Source organism: Salvelinus fontinalis, chromosome 17 (assembly GCF_029448725.1).
Source record: "Salvelinus fontinalis isolate EN_2023a chromosome 17, ASM2944872v1, whole genome shotgun sequence".
In the NCBI taxonomy this organism is placed as follows: domain Eukaryota; kingdom Metazoa; phylum Chordata; class Actinopteri; order Salmoniformes; family Salmonidae; genus Salvelinus; species Salvelinus fontinalis.
The window spans coordinates 25,282,418-25,301,070 of NC_074681.1; the positions used below are offsets into that span (position 1 = coordinate 25,282,418).

Here is an 18,653-nt window from a genome sequence, read left to right on the forward strand (position 1 = left end):
CCTATCTCCTGTTTCTGTAGCATGAGGCAGTTTGACGTACAAGTACACCCCCTGGACAGGACCCTAGTCTATCGCAGGGCCTTACCCCAAAATCTATCTCCTTAATGCTGTGCCAAGCGGATACGCATCAGGTCCCATTTTTTATGTCTTTCATATGACTCGTCGAGGGATTGAACTCACAACCTTCAAAAAAACATATGTTTTGTCATGCATCAGATGCTCTTATCCAGAGCAAGCAGGGGTTAAGTGCCTCAAGGGAACATGAATAGACTTTTCACCTAGTCAGCTTTGGGGTTTGAACCAGAAACCTTCCAGTTACTGGCCTAACACTCTTAACCGCTAGGCTACCTGTCACTGACACTCCAGCCACAAGGCCACTGAATTGGTCAGCTGAAACAATATATGTAGGAAAAAACTATAACAAAAGTGATCGAAGGGCAATTTTTTTTTATAAGATATTAATGCAGAACAGTTTTAATATTACTGTATATGACAGAAATATTTACAGTCTGATGTGAAGGAGGGTGATAGGAATGTTTCTAAAGAAAATACTCATGAAGACAATCCAGTATATCATATATCTCAACACACATAATATCAATTCAGGCAAATGCTCTCTCTGCACTGTATAGCCAATAGACTTTTCCAAGACAAGTGTGCTACTCTTAGCATAACTATAGTTTTAATTTTAAGATTAAGATTATGTGTCTCTAATGTCCATGCTAATGTTTTAGATATAAATTGTACTGTATTTTTGTCTGTGGTCTTTTTCATTATGTCACGGACCCCAGGAAGACTAGCTGTCGCCATTGTCGTCGGCTAATGGGGATCCTTATAAAAATTATAAATTACTTCATGGGTGGAATGCTCTGGTTGTAGTACAGGACATCATGATAACCAAGACTTTAAATATGGATTATTGACTATGGTGATTCTAGAGGAAAAGAGTGAAAGAGCCACAGTAACTAATTTCCTGTAATAATTACCAGCTTTGCTTGGCCCTGTCCCCCTTTAACAAGATTTAGCATTTATCCTCCACTCCTTAACCAGATTAAGGTGCCATAATAATGACCCAAATAGAAATCATTACTCTCTTCCAAGTCTTCTGCTCTAAGGCTAATAATGAGAGGATGGAATCTTCAGGAGTTCCAGTCCCAAATCTCTGTCTCGTGAATGGAAGGCAGCCAAAAGACATGGCGCGAAAACACGCTGCGCCCAAATTGAAAAGCCAATTACACACAAACCACAGGAGAGATAGACGACCAGTGTAATGTGCCAGTGTGTCCTTGGGCTTCATGTGGTGCCTCACACAGAGAAGCAACTAGGGAGGGATTACCACCATATCAATGTGCTTTAGCTGGGGGGTTAGTGTAGGCACTGAAACCCAACTATAGTTACACTTCAGTACAGCTAACTAGACACTAAATATTGACTCAACATAGGATGTCAACGGAAATGATTTATCCTCTCTCTATGTACAGTTGAAGTCAGAAGTTTGCATACACCTTAGCCAAATACATTTAAACTCCGTTTTCACAATTCCTGACATTTAATCCCAGTAAAAATTCCTGTTTTAGGTCAGTTAGGATCACCACTTTATTTTAAGAATGTGAAATGTCAGAATAATAGTAGAGAGAATGATTTATTTCAGCGTTTATTTCTTTCATCACATTTTATGGCGGTTTTGGAGCAGTGGCTTCTTCCTTGCTGAGAAGCAGTTCAGGTTATGGCGATATAGGACTCGTTTTACTATGGATATAGATACTTTTGTACCTGTTTCCTCCAGCATCTTCACAGGGTCATTTGCTGTTGTTCTGGGATTGATTTGCACTTTTTACACCAAAGTACATTCATCTCTAGGAGACAGAACACGTCTCCTTCCTGAGTGGTATGACGGCTGCATGGTCCCATGGTGTTTATACTTGCGTACTATTGTTTGTACAGATGAACGTGGTACCTTCAGGCGTTTGGAAATTGCTCCCAAGGATGAACCAGAATTTTTTCCCCTGCGGTCTTAGCTGATTTCTTGAGTTGATTTCTTGAGTTTCCCATGATGTCAAGCAAAGAGGCACTGAGTTTGAAGATAGGCCTTGAAATACATCCACAGGCACACCTCCAATTGACTCAAATGATGTCAATTAGCCTATCAGAAGCTTCTAAACCCATGACATAATTTCTGTTATTTTGCAAGCTGTTTAAAGGCACAGTCAACATAGTGTATGTAAACTTGTGACCCACTGGAATTGTGATTCAGTGAATTATAAGTGAAATAATCTGTCTGAAACAATTGTTGGAAAAATGACTTGTGTCATGCACAAAGTAGATGTCCTAACTGACTTGCCAAAACTATAGTTTGTTAACAAGAAATTTGTGGAGTGGTTGAAAAACGAGTTTTAATGACTCCAACCTAAGTGTATGTAAACTTCCGACTTCAACTGTACATAATATACTATACACAGCTGTTATGTCTTTGAGCCCAGTTTGAAAGGACAATACATCCAATAATTTACTAGAAGCACAACAATGAGCATGTATTTAATTGATTGCTACTACTTCAAACTGCTAGTAGTAATCTAAATGCAGATTGCTTGCTTAAAAATACTCATCCCAGTACAGCGAGATGAGATGTCATCATATCCAAAGTTACCTTGAGCCTCAATCACCCTGGAAGAAAGCTTTACCGTGCTGTAGCTTTACACTATCATACTTCAAAGCAGATTAAATTGGGCTTGTTCTACGATCCAAAGAGATTTAGGCAGCAGGGAGATGCTAACCTGAGCTTTGTTGTGCTTGGACTGGGCCCAGAAGACAGCATTCACAAAATCCAGATACATTTTGGAATAATTCCCCTGTTACTCCTCCGCAATGTAATTCACAAGAAACTCAACAGTAAGCTGCTGCGACAGTCTTTCCAGAAAAAAACGATCCAATTAGCCCCCCCCCCCCCCCCCCCCCAACAAAAAAACACCCGGTACACTTATCATTTACGGAGCATACTCTCAAGGGGTTTTAACTAGGATTAAACTGAGGATGTAGTGAACACCAAGGTTATCTCCATAGCCATTAGGTTATTCCAGCTATATTCTACAGTATTATCTACACCTTTAGCGAGGTCATTACTCCAATGCCCTCAAGGAGATCTCAGTCACTTAGGAACTCACTAAATGGGCACTGTATTCTGATACTCAACATTATATGGCTCAAAGGTGTAAAATACATCAGTTGCCTGCAACTTTTATATGCAAACACATTGCAGCGTTACCAGGTTTGACACTGATTTCCGGGGATTGCTGCTCATTTCTGAGAATATGTTTACTGATTTGCGGCAGGTAGCCTAGTGGTTAGAGCATTGGGCCAGTAACTTAAAGGTTGCTTGATTGAATCCCTGAGCTGACAAGGTAAAAATCTGTTGTTCTGCCCTTGTACAAGGCAGTTAACCCACTGTTCCCAGGCCATCATTGTAAATAAGCATTTGTTCTTAACTGACTTGCCTAGTTAAATAAAAATGTTTGTCGTCAGTATATTTGAGTTCCTGGAATGAATGAATACTCTGGTGAGCAATTCACCTGTGCTTTAATGACCTCTCATGAGAGATGAACTGTGAGGACTGAGACACACTGTGCCAAATTTGTTCTTGTTTACAAAGACCATTTCAATCTACTGGGAGTTTAGTTATATTAGTAGGGTCTCTCACTGTGTATATGATGAGATCATCGATTCAGCTGCCTGCATGAGAGCTTGGCTGGCTGTGAACTCCCTGATCTTAACTAACGAATGACTGAATCCAATGCCTATGCATGCTGTGCCACTGTTATTAAATTTACCTCAGTCTACTTTGATACAGACTGTTATGCAAAAGGATTTATAATTATGAATGTATTAATCTCTCGTAAAAAATTAACACCTACGTACGGTATAAGTCTCCAGCACACAAAAAGTTACATCTGCCCTGTATCACTAGCCACTTCAAACAATGCCACTTAATATAATGTTTACATACCCTACATTACTCATTTCATATGTATATATTGTACTCTATACCATCTACTGCATCTTGCCATCTTTATGTAATACATGTATCACTAGCCACTTTAAACAATGCCACTTTTATATGTTTACATACCTACATTACTCATCTCATATGTATATACTGTACTCTATATCATCTACTGCATCTTGCCTATGCCGTTCTGTACCATCACTCATTCATATATTTTTATGTACATATTCTTCATCCCTTTACACTTGTGTCTATAAGGTAGTTGTTGTGAAATTGTTAGGTTAGATTACTCGTTGGTTACTACTGCATTGTCGGAACTAGAAGCACAAGCATTTTGCTACACTCGTATTAACATCTGCTAACCATGTGTATATGACAAATAAAATTTGATTTGATTTACATGATACAATACTGTCTCCCGCCCCCTGCTCTGCTCCTCCTAGCCTTGAAACAGACAGAGGGCATTGTGTGTTTTAGACTCTTATGCAACCATTCAAAAATCCAGGGGTTACCTTTGGGATTTGAGCGCCATAGTGAGTAATCGTCCTTCAAGCCATCCCCAGCTAGCACATTTGGTTCATTGGAGGTTTTTGGTTTCACATTGGTCTGGGAACAAAGCCATTTGTTTCTTGACCAGTAAAAGTGAATGTTTTTTAAACGTTCTGACAACAGAAGTGAAAATATTGCCTGTTCCGCGAACATACATTTTTAGGTTGCAGTGAGGTTCTGATAATGTTTTACTATGGTTCCCTGAAAGTTTTCCTGGAAGGTTTAATTAACGTTCTGAGAACGGAAATGATAGGTTATTTGATGGTAATTAAATAATGTTCTGAGAACATTCTGAATGTTGTGAATAAAATGTAAAGATTATTTGGAGGTTGTTGAATAACTTCCTTAAAACTTTCACTGAATGTTTCAATAAGACTTTTAATAACACTGCTAGCTTAGTTTGGGTTAACTTTTTTTGAACTCCAAGCACAGATAGGACACATGGAAATGAATTTGCTTAAGCTGGGTGTACATGAGTTTGGCCCCGATTTAGCAATGCCAGACAGGTTTTGGAGAACAGAAACAAAATCCCCATGTCGTTGCCTACTCGGGGTAAGCGGCCGTTCTCAACGCTTGTTTAACCTGTCTGGCTCTGGCGTTCCGCTAGCGGAACTCCTCCCACATTCCACTGAAAAGGCAGAGCGCGAAATTCAAAAGATATTTTTTAGAAATATTTAACTTTCACACATTAACAAGTCCAATACAGCAAATGAAAGATACACATCTTGTGAATCCAGTCAACATGTCCGATTTTTAAAATGTTTTACAGCGAAAACACCACATATATTTATCTTAGCTCACCACCAAATACAAAAAAGGACAGACATTTTTCACAGCACATGCACAAAGCCAACCTAACTAACCAAGAACCAACCAAACTAACCAAGAAACAACTTCATCAGATGACAGTCTTATAACATGTTATACAATAAATCTATGTTTTGTTCGAAAAATGTGCATATTTGAGGTATAAATCAGATTAACATTGCAGCTACCGTCAGAAATAGAACCGAAGCAGCCAGAGTAATTACAGACACCAACGTCAAATACCTAAATACTCATCATAAAACATTTCTGAAAAATCGATGGTGTACAGCAAATTAAAGACAAACATCTTGTGAATCCAGCCAATATTTCCCATTTTTTAAGTGTTTTACAGCGAAAACACAATATATCATTATATTAGCTTACTACAATAGCCTACCACACTACCGCATTCATTCATCAAGGCACGTTAGCGATAGCAATAGGCACGTTAGCGATAGCGAATAAACCAGCAAGATATGTAATTTTTGACTAACCTTGATAAGCTTCATCAGATGACAGTCCTATAACATCAGGTTATACATACACTTATGTTTTGTTCGAAAATGTGCATATTTAAAGCTGAAATCAGTGGTTATACATTGTGCTAACGTAGCATCTTTTTCCCACAACGTCCGGATATTTTTCTGACACTTTTTCTGACACACATATTCTGACCAAATAACTATTCATAAACATAACTAAAAAATACATGTTGCATAGGAAATGATAGATACACTAGTTCTTAATGCAATCGCTGTGTTAGAATTCTAAAAATAACTTCATTACGATATGCAGTTTATGTTATGGCTAGAGCGTGCCCAAAACCTGGCCGCAAACTACTAGTTCACATGTACGACAGATATATGAAATAACATCATAAAATGGGTCCTACTTTTGATGATCTTCCATCAGAATGTTGTACAAGGGGTCCTTTGTCCAGAACAATCATTGTTTGGTTTTAGAACGGCCTTTTTCCCTCTCGATTTAGCAAGCACACTTGCCAAGTGGCGCGAATTTCTCCATCGGCAACAAACTCAGAGAACGGAACACGGCAAAACTCCCGAAAAAATTTCAATAATCTGATTAAACTATATTGAAAAAACATACTTTACGATGATATTGTCACATGTATCAAATAAAATCAAAGCCGGAGATATTAGTCGTCCATAACGACAGCTTATCAGAAGGCAAATCCAGGTCCCTTCACGCGCTCTCCAGAAAACAGAAAACTGGTGACACGTCATGCCGAGAGCTATTATTCGACACCAGATCAAGTTACACACTCACTGCCTGTCGACATCTAGTGGAAGACGTATGAAGTGCATCTAAACTAATAAATATCAAGGACTTTAATAGGCAGGCCCTAGAACAGTGCATCGATTTCAGATTTTCTACTTCCTGTCAGGAAGTTTGCTGCAAAAGGAGTTCTGTTTTACTCACAGATATAATTCAAACGGTTTTAGAAACTAGAGAGTGTTTTCTATCCAATAGTAATAATAATATGCATATTGTACGAGCAAGAATTGAGTACGAGGCCGTTTAAATTGGGCACGATTTCCCCCCAAAGTGAAAACAGCGCCCTCTGTCCTCAACAGGTTTTAATGTGAGCGGATCAGAGACGCAATCTGAGGGCTACCGATCCGGTCTTTGAGCAGTCCCAGACGTCCCGATATTTTCAAACAGTTGATTTTATCGGCACTAAATCTGCAATGCTCTTGTAGTGTGAGATATGCAACGACAAGATTTGAGAACGATGATCAGCAACAGCCAATTAGAGCTCTCCAGAGGAGGAGCTAGTGAGATGACATTTTATCACAGCACCGAGAATGTGTACTCTCGAGCAGGAGCATTGACCAGTACTAGTATGCGTTTGTACTTGCCATAGTGTCAAATCGTTACAGCTCTGACAAGCTCTTTACACACAATGTTATTCAACTCAAAATGTATTTGCTAGATATTTCAACTCATTATGGCAAGCGTGAAGGTCTGACTGAAAATGTTTATGAGGCTGCTTTGAGCCAAAGCTTGTTCTAGCTATCTAATCACATCACATCCTTGTTGTAGTGAGACAGGGTCGTATCGAGAATCATCACGACCAAGTGAAGAATCTTCTAGTGTCTGATGCCCCGTCTGTGCCACTACGTTGGCAAGACAAAAAACTACAGGAAAGGTGGTTGTTTAATGTGAGAGGCTCAGCAATGTTAGGATTTTAAAAGTTGTGTAGTGTCCACTTGGCATTAGGCATGCAAACACATTTATTTTATTGTGTCACAGCATCACTGAAATTTAAAGCTATGATCTTCTGTTCTCTATTCATGGAATTAGTCCACTGCGCCACCAGGACGGAGCTAGCATGCCATGTTTTTTAAACTCACACAAAGCTGTTAATTTTTGTCTATTCAAACTGACCCCATTTTAAAGAGAACAAGCACTAATTAAGATCAGGTGTGGCCAATTAGTGGGCGTGGCCAACACACCTGAACACACTTAAGATAGAGGATAGAGAGAGTTTTGTTGACTCTGAGAACGGAATGTATATTTTTAAATAACATTCTTAGAAAGTTATTTAAATGTTACTAATGTTTTCTTGTGTTTTTTTTATGGTACCCTAGCGGTTAAGAGCGCTGGTTTGAATCCCCGAGCAGACTAGGTGAAAAATTGGTCGATGTGCCCTTGAGCAAGGCACTTAACCCTAATTGCTCCTGTAAGTCGCTCTGGATAAGAGCGGCTGCTAAATGACTAAAATGTACTGTAAATATAAACATTGCTTTAAATTGAAGAACCATGAGGAAAACTGTGGGAAACATTATGCTGAAGTACTGATATTCTCACAGAAGAACGTTTTTTCATAACATTGTCAGAACAATGAGAACATTACTTTAAATAGAACCATGAATAAAGCTGTAGGAAATGTTATGCTAAAGTATTGAAATTCCCACAGAAGAAAGTTGTTTCATAACGTTCTCTGAGCTATTGTAGAACATTCCCCATGTCAAACCATTTGGAGAACGTTCCTAGAACATTACACAAAATGTAACCATGTTTGAATTTTTAGGAAACGTTCTGTTTAAAGTAAAAAAACATTATTTTGTCAAGTTCCTTAAATGTGCTGAGAATGTCCCAAAGACAAGCAACTATCCTGCACCATAAGACAACCACGCTCCCACCAAGCTCTAAGAAACATATGGTTCACTGAATGTTATGAGTGAGCTGGGTCACAACTCATTGTCTTTTGTTACTATTGTTTTGATTCCGCTATTCCCACCTGCCCTGTGTAGGGTGTGTGTGTGTGTGTGTGTGTGTGTGTGTGTGTTTAGTGTGTGTGTGTGTGTGTGTGTGTGTGTGTGTGTGTGTGTGTGTGTGTGTGTGTGTGTTGTGTGTGGTGTGTGTGTGTGTGTGTGTGTGTGTGTGTGTGTGTGTGTGTGTGTGTGTGTGTGTGTAGGGGGCTGTTTTTCTGGGTGTAGGAAACATCATGTCCATTTAGAGTACATTGGAGAGGCATGAGGCAGGCACTGAAGAGAGCAATCAAGATGTCATAAAAACACTATCTATAGTTCATTGCTTTCCTATCTCTTCTTGTAATTGGCACAGCTGTGTGCTGGAACCTATGAGAGGAATAATAGTGTCACATAAACACATGGACCATTTGGACATTGAGAGGGGAAATGGAGTGTTCAATATGCACATCTCATTCTCCAGCTATATGGTCCAAAAAACATCATCCATTTCTGTACCATCATCAAGACAGTGTTATGTGGTCCTTATGACAGAGCATTCAAGTAAAGTGTCATCAAACTAGGATTAACCAATACTCAAAGCCTTTATAAGGATCTCATTATCTCAATAAAAGCCTCTGGCATTACCTAAAAAAATTACCTAAAATGAAAGATTAAACACTGATGAATGAAATACTTTATAACCACTATTCCTATGTGTATTTTATGTTTAAAAATAAAATGTGAGCCATGCTGAAGCCCTGGCGGGCTGTGCCGGGTCGGGTCGTACCATCTTTGGCGTAGAGGGACATCTCCACCTTCCTCTCCTCGGAACCCAGCAGAGCCTTGGCCATTTGGGCCACGGCAGGCCTCTTGGTGTGCGGCCCGTACAGGAAACTGCAGGTGCACGGCTTCTGCATGACCTCAGCACGCGTGTACCCGCACATGCCACAGAAGGCGTCGTTACAGAAGATGATGGCACAGTTCTCCACGCGAGCATTGGCGATGATGAACTTGCGATCTGAGGAGGGAGGGAGTAATAGATCAATATTGTTTTAATCTAAAGAGTCATTGCAATTTGTCATCACATTACAGTCTGATTGTACAGTCTACTACAGTTCAATCTAGTACAGGCTTCAGTGAATGAGTCAGAATACAATCAGACATTTTATTAAATAGTTTGAGGAATGATCATCAGATAGGGATGGGGAAAATTGCCCCCCTGGCAATCTAATGTAAATTAATGGAACCTAAATTAGCATTTTCCAAATTATGTCCAAATCATTTTCAAGTAACATCATTGAATTACAAAGTCATTTTTTCAGATACTTTAGGATGATTTGGACATGAGTTGGTGCGAAAATTATTAATAGTGAGATGTGCAATACCATTTTGTTTAAATATTTGATTTATTTAATTAAAATAAGACACATAGACTTTAGCCTTTAAGAGTTAATTATACATTTATAAAATATCTTCAGGGGGGCAGTTACCCACAGTACTTGGGAAAAACTTTTGTAAAACTAAGATTTCATTAAATAACTAAAAAATTGTCAACTGTAGCCACTTACAGTGCATTCGGAAAGTATTCAGACCCCTTGACTTTTTCTACATTTTGTTATATTACATCCTTATTCATCAATCTACATACAATACCCTATAATGACAAAGCTAAAACAGGCTTTTAGAAATGTTTGCAAATGTATTAAAAATACAAAACAAAATAAAAATCACATAAGTATTCAGACCCCTACTCAGTACTTTGTTGAAGCACCTTTGGCAGCCTAGAGTCTTCTTGGGTATGACACTACAAGCTTGGCACACCTGTATTTGGGGAGCTTCTCCCATTCTTCTCTGCACATCCTCTCAAGCTCTGTCAGGTTGGATGGGGACTGTCGCTGCACAGCTATTTTCAGGTCGCTCCAGAGATGTTCGATCGGGTTCAAGGGCTCCGGCTGGGCCACTCAAGTAAATTCAGAGACTTGTCCCGAAGCCACTCCTGCGTGGGCTTGGCTGTGTGCTTAGGGTCGATGTCCTGATGGAAGGTGAACCTTCGCTCCAGTCGGAAGTCCTGAGCGCTCTGGAAGAGGTTTTCATCAAGGATCTCTCTGTACTTTGCTCTGTTCATCTTTCCCTCGATCCTGACTAGTCTCCCAGTCCCTGCTGCTGAAAAACATCCCCATATCATGATGCTGCTACTTACTTGTTAGATATTACTGCATGGTCGGAACTAGAAGCACAAGCATTTCGCTACACTCGCATTAACATCTGCTAACCATGTGTATGTGACAAATAAAATTGGATTTGATTTGACCATGCTTCACCGTAGGGATTGTGCCAGGTTTCCTCCAGACGTGGCACTTGGCGTTCAGGCCAAAGAGTTCAATCTTCGTTTCATCAGACCAGAAAATCTTGTTTCTCATGGTTTGAGAGTCTTTTAAGTGCCTTTTGGCAAACTCCAAGTGGGCCGTCATATGCCTTTTGCTGAGGTGGCTTGGTGGAGGCCTGATTGGTGGAGTGCTGCAGAGATGGTTGTCCTTCTGGAAGCTTCTCCCATCTCCAGAGAGGTACTCTGGAGCTTTGTCAGAGTGACAATCAGGTTCTTGGTCACCTCCCTGACCAAGGCCCTTCTCCCCTGATTGCTCAGTTTGGCCAGGAGGCCAGCTCTAGGAAGAGTCTTGGTGGTTCGAAACATCTTCCATTTAAGAATGAAGGAGACCACTGTGTTCTTCGGGACCTTCAAATGTTCAGAAATGTGTTGGTACCCTTCCCCAGATCTGTGCCTCGACACAATCCTGTTTCGAAGCTCTATGGACAATTCCTTTGACCTCATGGCTTGGTTTTTGCTCTGACATGCACTGTCAACTGTGGGACTTTATATAGACAGGTGTGTGCCTTTCCAAATCATGTCCAATCAATTTAATTTACCACATGTGGACTCCAACCAAGTTGTAGAAACATCTCAAGGATAATCAATGGAAACAGAATGCACCTGAGCTCAATTCCGAGTCTCATAGCAAAGGGTCTGAATACTTCTGTTTAAATTTTTTTTTATACATTTGCTAACATTTCTAAAAACATGTTTTTGCTTTGTCATTGTGGGTATTGTGTGTAGATTGTTGAGGAAAATGTTTTATTTACTCTATTTTAGAATAAGTCTGTAACGTAACAAAATGTGGAAGAAGTCAAGGGGTCTGAATACTTTCTGAATGCACTGTATTTCCCGTCATAGTTTGCTTGCCTAAGCATGACCATCCATATACCTCATTTTTACCAAACTTTCCTTTTTTTTGTGTCAGCAATTGGACACTGTTCTTAGGGGGGTGCTAGTTACCCCACCTTACCCTATGCTTACTGGATACATTTAAAGCAAGCATTCATTCCAGCCTTACTGATTGAACCTTTCGTAAACTAAAATATAAATTAAATTGGTTATTCTACTTGACCAAACATGCCATATCAGTGACACCAAGGCATGTAAACCATGCATGAGAACTAAGATGGGAGAAGTATGTTTTCACATTCAACTACTAGACTTGCTGTTTATATCAAAACTATAAACTGTTTAGAGCCTTAGAAAAACAAGTAGATGACGTTTTGGTATCAAAATATGTCCCCAGAAGGAAACATTCAGTGATGGATTTTAGTTATTGAAATGTAGTTGCTTTACTCTCTCCCATCCTGCTTAGAAATGCAGCTCGGGTTCTTCAGGTCCTGCTGTGATATAAGCCATATTTATGCTCTGACAGACACTGCTGCCCTATTTATATCCACTTGAAATATTAGTCTCCCAGTAAATGTCAGGTAGAAATGTAGCCATGCCTTTATCATTAGACTATGTGTGTAAAATTCCAATACCAAGAGGGTAAACATGTAATTACCCCTGAGACTATACATTCAAATGTGCGGCATACTGTACATCTTTAATCTTCATCTATATTATTTGGTTCAATATTTGCAAAGTCATATCAAGGCTAAATTTTGCAGAGACAATACGCTTTTTACAGGACAATCATAAAACTATATAATAGAAAGTGGTCACATCTCATGAAACCTATTGCATTTAAGAAGCATTTTGCAAATCGAAAGACACGGTTTGCATTACATTCCAAACCACAGCATGGTTCCCCAAAATGACTCAATATCGAGGTAAAAAAGTTCTTACTCTGTCCTTCGAATTTTCGGATGATTGTATCCAGAAAAGTGTTCTGAGGAGCCATGTGTCCCCGCCGAACAGGCATCTTTTGGGCGGTATTTCCCTCGGTTTGGAAAGTTGGACCGCAGGCTCTTGTCTAGATCTAGAACTCTGCACCGCTGTAGCCTATGTAACCCCTATAAAAATCCGAAAGTAGCTGAAAACATGTCACAGCCACCACCAAGTCCTGCGGCGTGACGTACCAACTACTTTTTTAATCACTTTCTAAAGCAGACACTCCGACGATTGTATTTATACATTACCCAAACAAATAGTATATTTGGCCGTGTATCAACCGACCTGCTCTGATGTTTACGGATGATGTATCCATCCGTTACTTCCCTGCTTGGAAGTAGCACCGCCTCTTCAGTGAAATATGCAATTCCAAATCACAGGTGCCTACAGAACTGTTGCTACCGATTATTATAACATCTTTGACATTACTGCTCTATTATCCTGTTTCACTGTCAGACCGTGGCTGCAACCTCTGCTTTTGAAATGAAGACGGTCTATCAAGTAATGGATGGAGTTTTCAGGTATATAATAATAATAATTTGGTAGAGGGGGAGTTGGGATATGCAAGAAACTAATTTCCGTTAGTGTAACATGACAAATATAAGTACCCCCTGCATCTCTGGCAGATGCGTCATGCCCATAAAAATGTTTATTTGTGTTATTTCTCTGTAATACTACTAGCCACCTAGTTGGCTACTAGCCATGAAGTTTGCTTCAGCTAGCCAAGATAGGTTCCCAAATTCTCAACCTCATAACTAGCTACCAAGAAGCCATTTCAGCTAGCTTGTCTAACTATTTTAGCTGGCATGCCTGCTGACAAGGTTGGTTGATTTTAGAAAAGAAAGCAATAACTAAAAGTCCTGAATAATACTCAAATTATTTTCAAACATTTACACAATTGTTTTTGCAGAGATGCAGAGAAGCATATTTTCTTTTTATAACAAGGCAGGAAACAGACAGCTCAAGTGGTATGCTTAGATATGTAGAAAAATATAAAAAATGTTTTGCATAGAATTAAGCATACTGACTATGGCTCTAGGTTGCAGGAAACAGCTGTTTCAGGTGTTTGGAAAAGGCAAAATTCTCCAACTTTCACCTCGCTCCCCTCCTGACCTCCACACTGGCCAAAGTCATGTACATTGTTCTCCCCCTAATTGAATGTACTTTGTGCCCCATAGGATTTTTGTCTCTGTAAGATGTCCAAGGAGTGTTTTTTTCTTGTTGATGTTATACAGTCAGACTGAGGTTGACAATTTCAGAAATGACTTTATTGAACAGGAGATTTCCTTTCTGTGTGTTAAAAATGGATTGTGATATTGCAAAGGGTAAAACTTCTACATTATAGGCCTAGATCAGAGATTCATGCTTTGTTAATTATATAAAATATATGCTATTAAATAGCCTACCATTTTATAGCATAATTTACTCACCACCTGGACTATGCTCATTCACATTGGACCATGTGCCATCATTCCAGACTGAATAATGAAGGGTGTGATTGCCATCTAGAGACACAGAAAGCACATTACTAGAGGGTGTGTGGTAGGTTACAGTATGACCCTATGACCAGCAGGTGGCAACAGCAGGTTATAATTGGCCAGGTTTGAATGCTAAACATCTTAGGGTTTTGCTCTCATGTGCAATTGACCTCGTCTGTTTATGCTCCACTGTCTACAGGTTCTACTTTGGCATTTGATTCAGTCATTATATTCATTACGCTTAACAATGGCTATAACGGAAATATGAAACTCTACCTGTGTGCAAGCTTGTCTCTCGAACTTAGGCCCGGGAGACAAGCTTAAGCTTGCACCCAGGTTGAAGTTCATATTTCCTTTATAGCCCTTGTTATGTCCGCAAGGATGGGTTCTCCGCTGTCTTGGAACATTTGGTATAATGTGCTCTTAGCAAAGATTTCCAAATGCTTTGCCTGTTCCTTTCTGACTGTAGGCCTAGTCCCGAACTAAATTGTGAAGGAAATGTTTCTATGTCAAAACATTGCCCATTGACAAGCCAGTCAAATTTAACCAAAGGTTTTTATGTATTCCAATGCTACTTTGTTCTATCCAAACTATAAAATTATCCAGCTGGTAAGACTACAGATGATTGACAACATGACAAATTGGACTATACCACAGCATTTTCCAAATAGTTTATCTGTCTTGTTGACATTTGCTTTTCAACTGAAGCACAGTTGTTTTTGTCAATACTGTATGAGCTTTGACAATAAACTACCTATATGAACTGCCAAAGGAGCATTTAATGACCCTCACAGTCTTACAAGGCATTTAACCTCTTATCTTATCTTCCCATGACAAAGTTTATGGCTTCTAGCACATACCCAGAACACAGTGTGATTTACAGATTTAGGGTAAGTTGAGCCAATGGCAAGTTGAGCAAATGGCGAATGTGCATAAAGTTGGCAGAATTCATACTATCATTCATACTATTCATACTATCATTAGCACTATCCACTGAGTTTTAAACTACATCACGCAATATGGTTTAATGTGCCAATAAATCAGCACAATCTACTTTTTTTTGTTCAGTCTTGAAGCTAAAATTGGGATAATGTATACTCTGCTAATGACCATACCAAAAAAAAGTAGCGGAGAGCAATGTACAATACGGTGAAGTTAGAAAAACGAGGAATTTGTGGTAAGTGCATGGGGGACACCATCTTTATGCACCTCCGCTATTAAAGTGTTTTCTTAACAGGCATAATGCAAGGCATTGTCGCTGAGGTATGAGGAAACAACAGGGCCTGGCCCGTCTTTAAAAAAGTACAAAGTGTTTCTAAGGTGTTAAGACTGAGTTAAAAGATGCTTAAAATGATTAAACGACAAAAATCAAATCAAAGTTTATTTGTCACGTGCGCCGAATACAACAGGTGTACCTTACAGTGAAATGCTTACTTACAGGCTCTAACCAATGGTGCGGGGGGAAAAGGTGTGTGTGTGTGTAGATAAGTAAATAAATAAAACAACAGTAAAAAGACATTTGAAAAAAGAGTAGCAAGGCTGTATACAGACACCTATTAGTCAGGCTTATTGAGGTAGTATATACATGTAGGTATTGTTAAAGTGACTATGCATATATGATGAACAGAGAGTAGCAGAAGCGTGAAACGAGGGGTTGGCGGGTGGTGGGACACAATGCAGATAGCCCGGTTAGCCAATGTGCGGGAGCACTGGTTGGTCGGACCATTTAGGTAGTATGCACATTAATGTATAGTTAAAGTGACTATGCATATAAGATAAACAGAGAGTAGTAGCAGCGTAAAAGAGGGGTTGGGGGGGGGAACACAATGCAAATAGTCCGAGTAACCATTTGGTTACCTGTTCAGCAGTCTTATGGCTTGGGGGTCAAAACTGTTGAGAAGCCTTTTTGTCCTAGAATTGGCACTCCGGTACCGCTTGCCATGCGGTAGTAGAGAGAACAGTCTGTGGCTGGGGTCTTTGACAATTCTTAGGGCCTTCCTCTGACACCGCCTGGGTTAGAGGTCCTGGATGGCAGGCAGCTTTGCCCCAGTGATGTACTGGCCGTACGCACTACCCTCTGAAGTGCCTTGCGGTCGGAGGCCGAGCAATTGCCGTACCAGGCAGTGATGCAACCGGTCAGGATGCTCTCGATGTTGCAGCTGTAGAACCTTTTGAGGATCTCAGGACCCATGCCAAATCTTTTTAGTTTCCTGAGGGGGAATAGGCTTTGTCGTGCCCTCTTCACGACTATCTTGGTGTGTTTGGACCATTCTAGTTTGTTGGTGATGTGGACACCAAGGAATTTGAAGCTCTCAACCTGCTCCACTACAGCCCCGTCAATGAGAATGGGGACGTGCTCGGTGCTCCTTTTCCTGTAGTCCACAATCATCTCCTTAGTCTTGGTTACGTTGAGGGATAGGTTGTTATTCTGGCACCACCCGGCCAGGTCTCTGACCTCCCTATAGGCTGTCTCGTCGTTGTCGGTGATCAGGCCTACCATTGTTGTGTCATCAGCAAACTTAATGATGGTGTTGGAGTCGTGCCTGGCCATGCAGTCGTGGGTGAACAGGGAGTACAGGAGAGGACTGAGCACGCACCCCTGGGGAGCTCCAGTGTTGAGGATCAGTGTGGGAGATGTGTTGCTACCTACCCTCACCACCTGGGGGCGGCCTGTCAGGAAGTCCAGGATCTAGTTGCAGAGGGAGGTGTTTGTGATTGTGTTTGGGAAATAAAGACAGACATGGTTTTAAAAAGATAGTGGTACCATTTCATTCAGCAGCATATAACCCTGCATCCCACTAGTGGCTTGCTTCTGAAGCTAAGCAGGGTTGGTCCCTAGATGGGAGACCAGATGCTGCTGGAAGTGGTCTTGGAGGGCCAGTAGGAGGCACTCTTTTCTCAGGTAAAAAAAAAGGTATCCCAATACCCCAGGGCAGTGATTGGGGACACTACCCTGTGTAGGGTTCCTTCTTTTGGATGGGATGTTAAATGGGTGTCCTGACTCTCCGTGGTCACTAAAGATCCACTTATTGTAAGAGTAGGGTTGTTAACCCTGGTGTCCTGGCTAAATTCCCAAGCTATCATGATCACCTGATCATCCCCAGCTTACATTTATCTCATTCATCCCCCTCCTCTTCCCTGTAATTATTCCCCAGGTTGTTGCTGTAAATGAGAATGTGTTTGCAGTCAACTTACCTGGTAAAAAAAAAAATTGTAGGTGCTTAACTTACCCAGTCCTGTGGCTCAACTTAGCCCTGGGGTAATGTGTGCCAAGAGGACACTTTTTTGGGACAAGCTATGTTTTCAGAACTAATGTTGAAATGAATTCTGATTATTTCCAGGGATGCACAACACCCTGAAATATATATAGATATCTTTCATAGAGAGAATACTATATTTCCCTTGATGGAGTAATGCTGAATGTAAAAATTGTCTCAACAAAAAAATGGCTCAGCAATGATTACTGGAAGATGTATTTTAAAATGTCAGTTAAATCGCCCATTAGTAGATTTGAGATTATTACTATTTTGTTGTGTTTAACGTTATTCGTATGGTTTTTCCAGAATCTTCCTTGTCATTAATAGCCTTTTGTCTTTTAAATACTTATCTTTTTCAATTGTTCCACATGTTTTCTCTGGGGCACACTCAGGCTATGTGATTCCCATGCCTTGCCCATAGGGCCTTTTGTGTTGATTGCCATTTACCCCAGGGGGCCACTCTCCCTCTCTCTCGACTGGCAGGGTCAGTTTAGCATTCAACACCTCTGAATGACCCAGCAGGCTTTTCTCTGTGGGAAAGGAAACACCACTTTCTTTACCAGTGCCAATATGTAGTAGTCGACTGGCCTACAAATGGGGGTAAAATATAGGAAGGAAGACAAAATCCTTTGTCACTGTACCATAGTTCTACAAAGTAAGTTACAAATAAAGGGCTCTTTTCAGTAAAGGGAGAGTTGTTCAGGAAGAGGTGCCCCCTGTGACATTAGGAGTCTTGTCTATTGTAGGTGCTATAGCCTAGTTTGGGGATGAGGTTGAGTGTAGTAAAGAAGGAGGACTTTCTCTGGGGGAGGAGTTGTAGAACACTACGTATTTGGAGAGAGCCTGGTCACATGGGGACAGAATCTAAGCAATAGAGGTGAGAGAGACAGAAGTAGAGAGCACTTCGAACTGTGCCTTGAAAAGGTGAGAGGGACTAGAGTAGTTTACTTTCTCAGAATAGAGCCAATGCGGTGAGGGGATAAAATGCCCACCAACTTCACTGTGGTTCCTGTAGAGGATGGCGGGGCCGGGAAGTCAACTCTCGAAGGTGTGTTTAGTGAGGAAGATGAAGAAGATATTTCTCCACGACGGCCCTACTCAGGTGAGGGCACACTATGTTGACGTTTTCAGGACAGG

The 18,653-nt window shown here is 40.5% G+C and overlaps 2 protein-coding genes across 4 annotated transcripts in view; one reads left to right on the plus strand and one right to left on the minus strand.

Moving 5' to 3' along the window:
- Positions 1-13,258, minus strand: part of LOC129814033 (potassium voltage-gated channel subfamily H member 6-like) — a 69,509-nt gene extending 56,251 nt beyond the window's left edge. Inside the window, exons 1-2 of the mRNA XM_055866781.1 lie at positions 12,737-13,258; positions 9,362-9,592 (exon numbers count right to left, since the gene is read on the minus strand). Coding sequence (XP_055722756.1) covers positions 9,362-9,592; positions 12,737-12,812 — 307 coding nt within the window. The 5' untranslated portion in view covers positions 12,813-13,258. The remainder of the gene's footprint in view (positions 1-9,361; positions 9,593-12,736) is intronic.
- A 5,122-nt stretch (positions 13,259-18,380) lies between these two features.
- The window catches only part of LOC129814034 (solute carrier family 12 member 7-like), a 40,381-nt gene continuing 40,108 nt past the window's right edge, over positions 18,381-18,653 (plus strand). For all 3 annotated transcript variants that reach the window (XM_055866782.1, XM_055866785.1, XM_055866783.1), the window contains exon 1: positions 18,381-18,618. In XM_055866782.1, the coding sequence (XP_055722757.1) occupies positions 18,501-18,618 (118 nt within the window). In that variant the 5' untranslated portion in view covers positions 18,381-18,500. The remainder of the gene's footprint in view (positions 18,619-18,653) is intronic.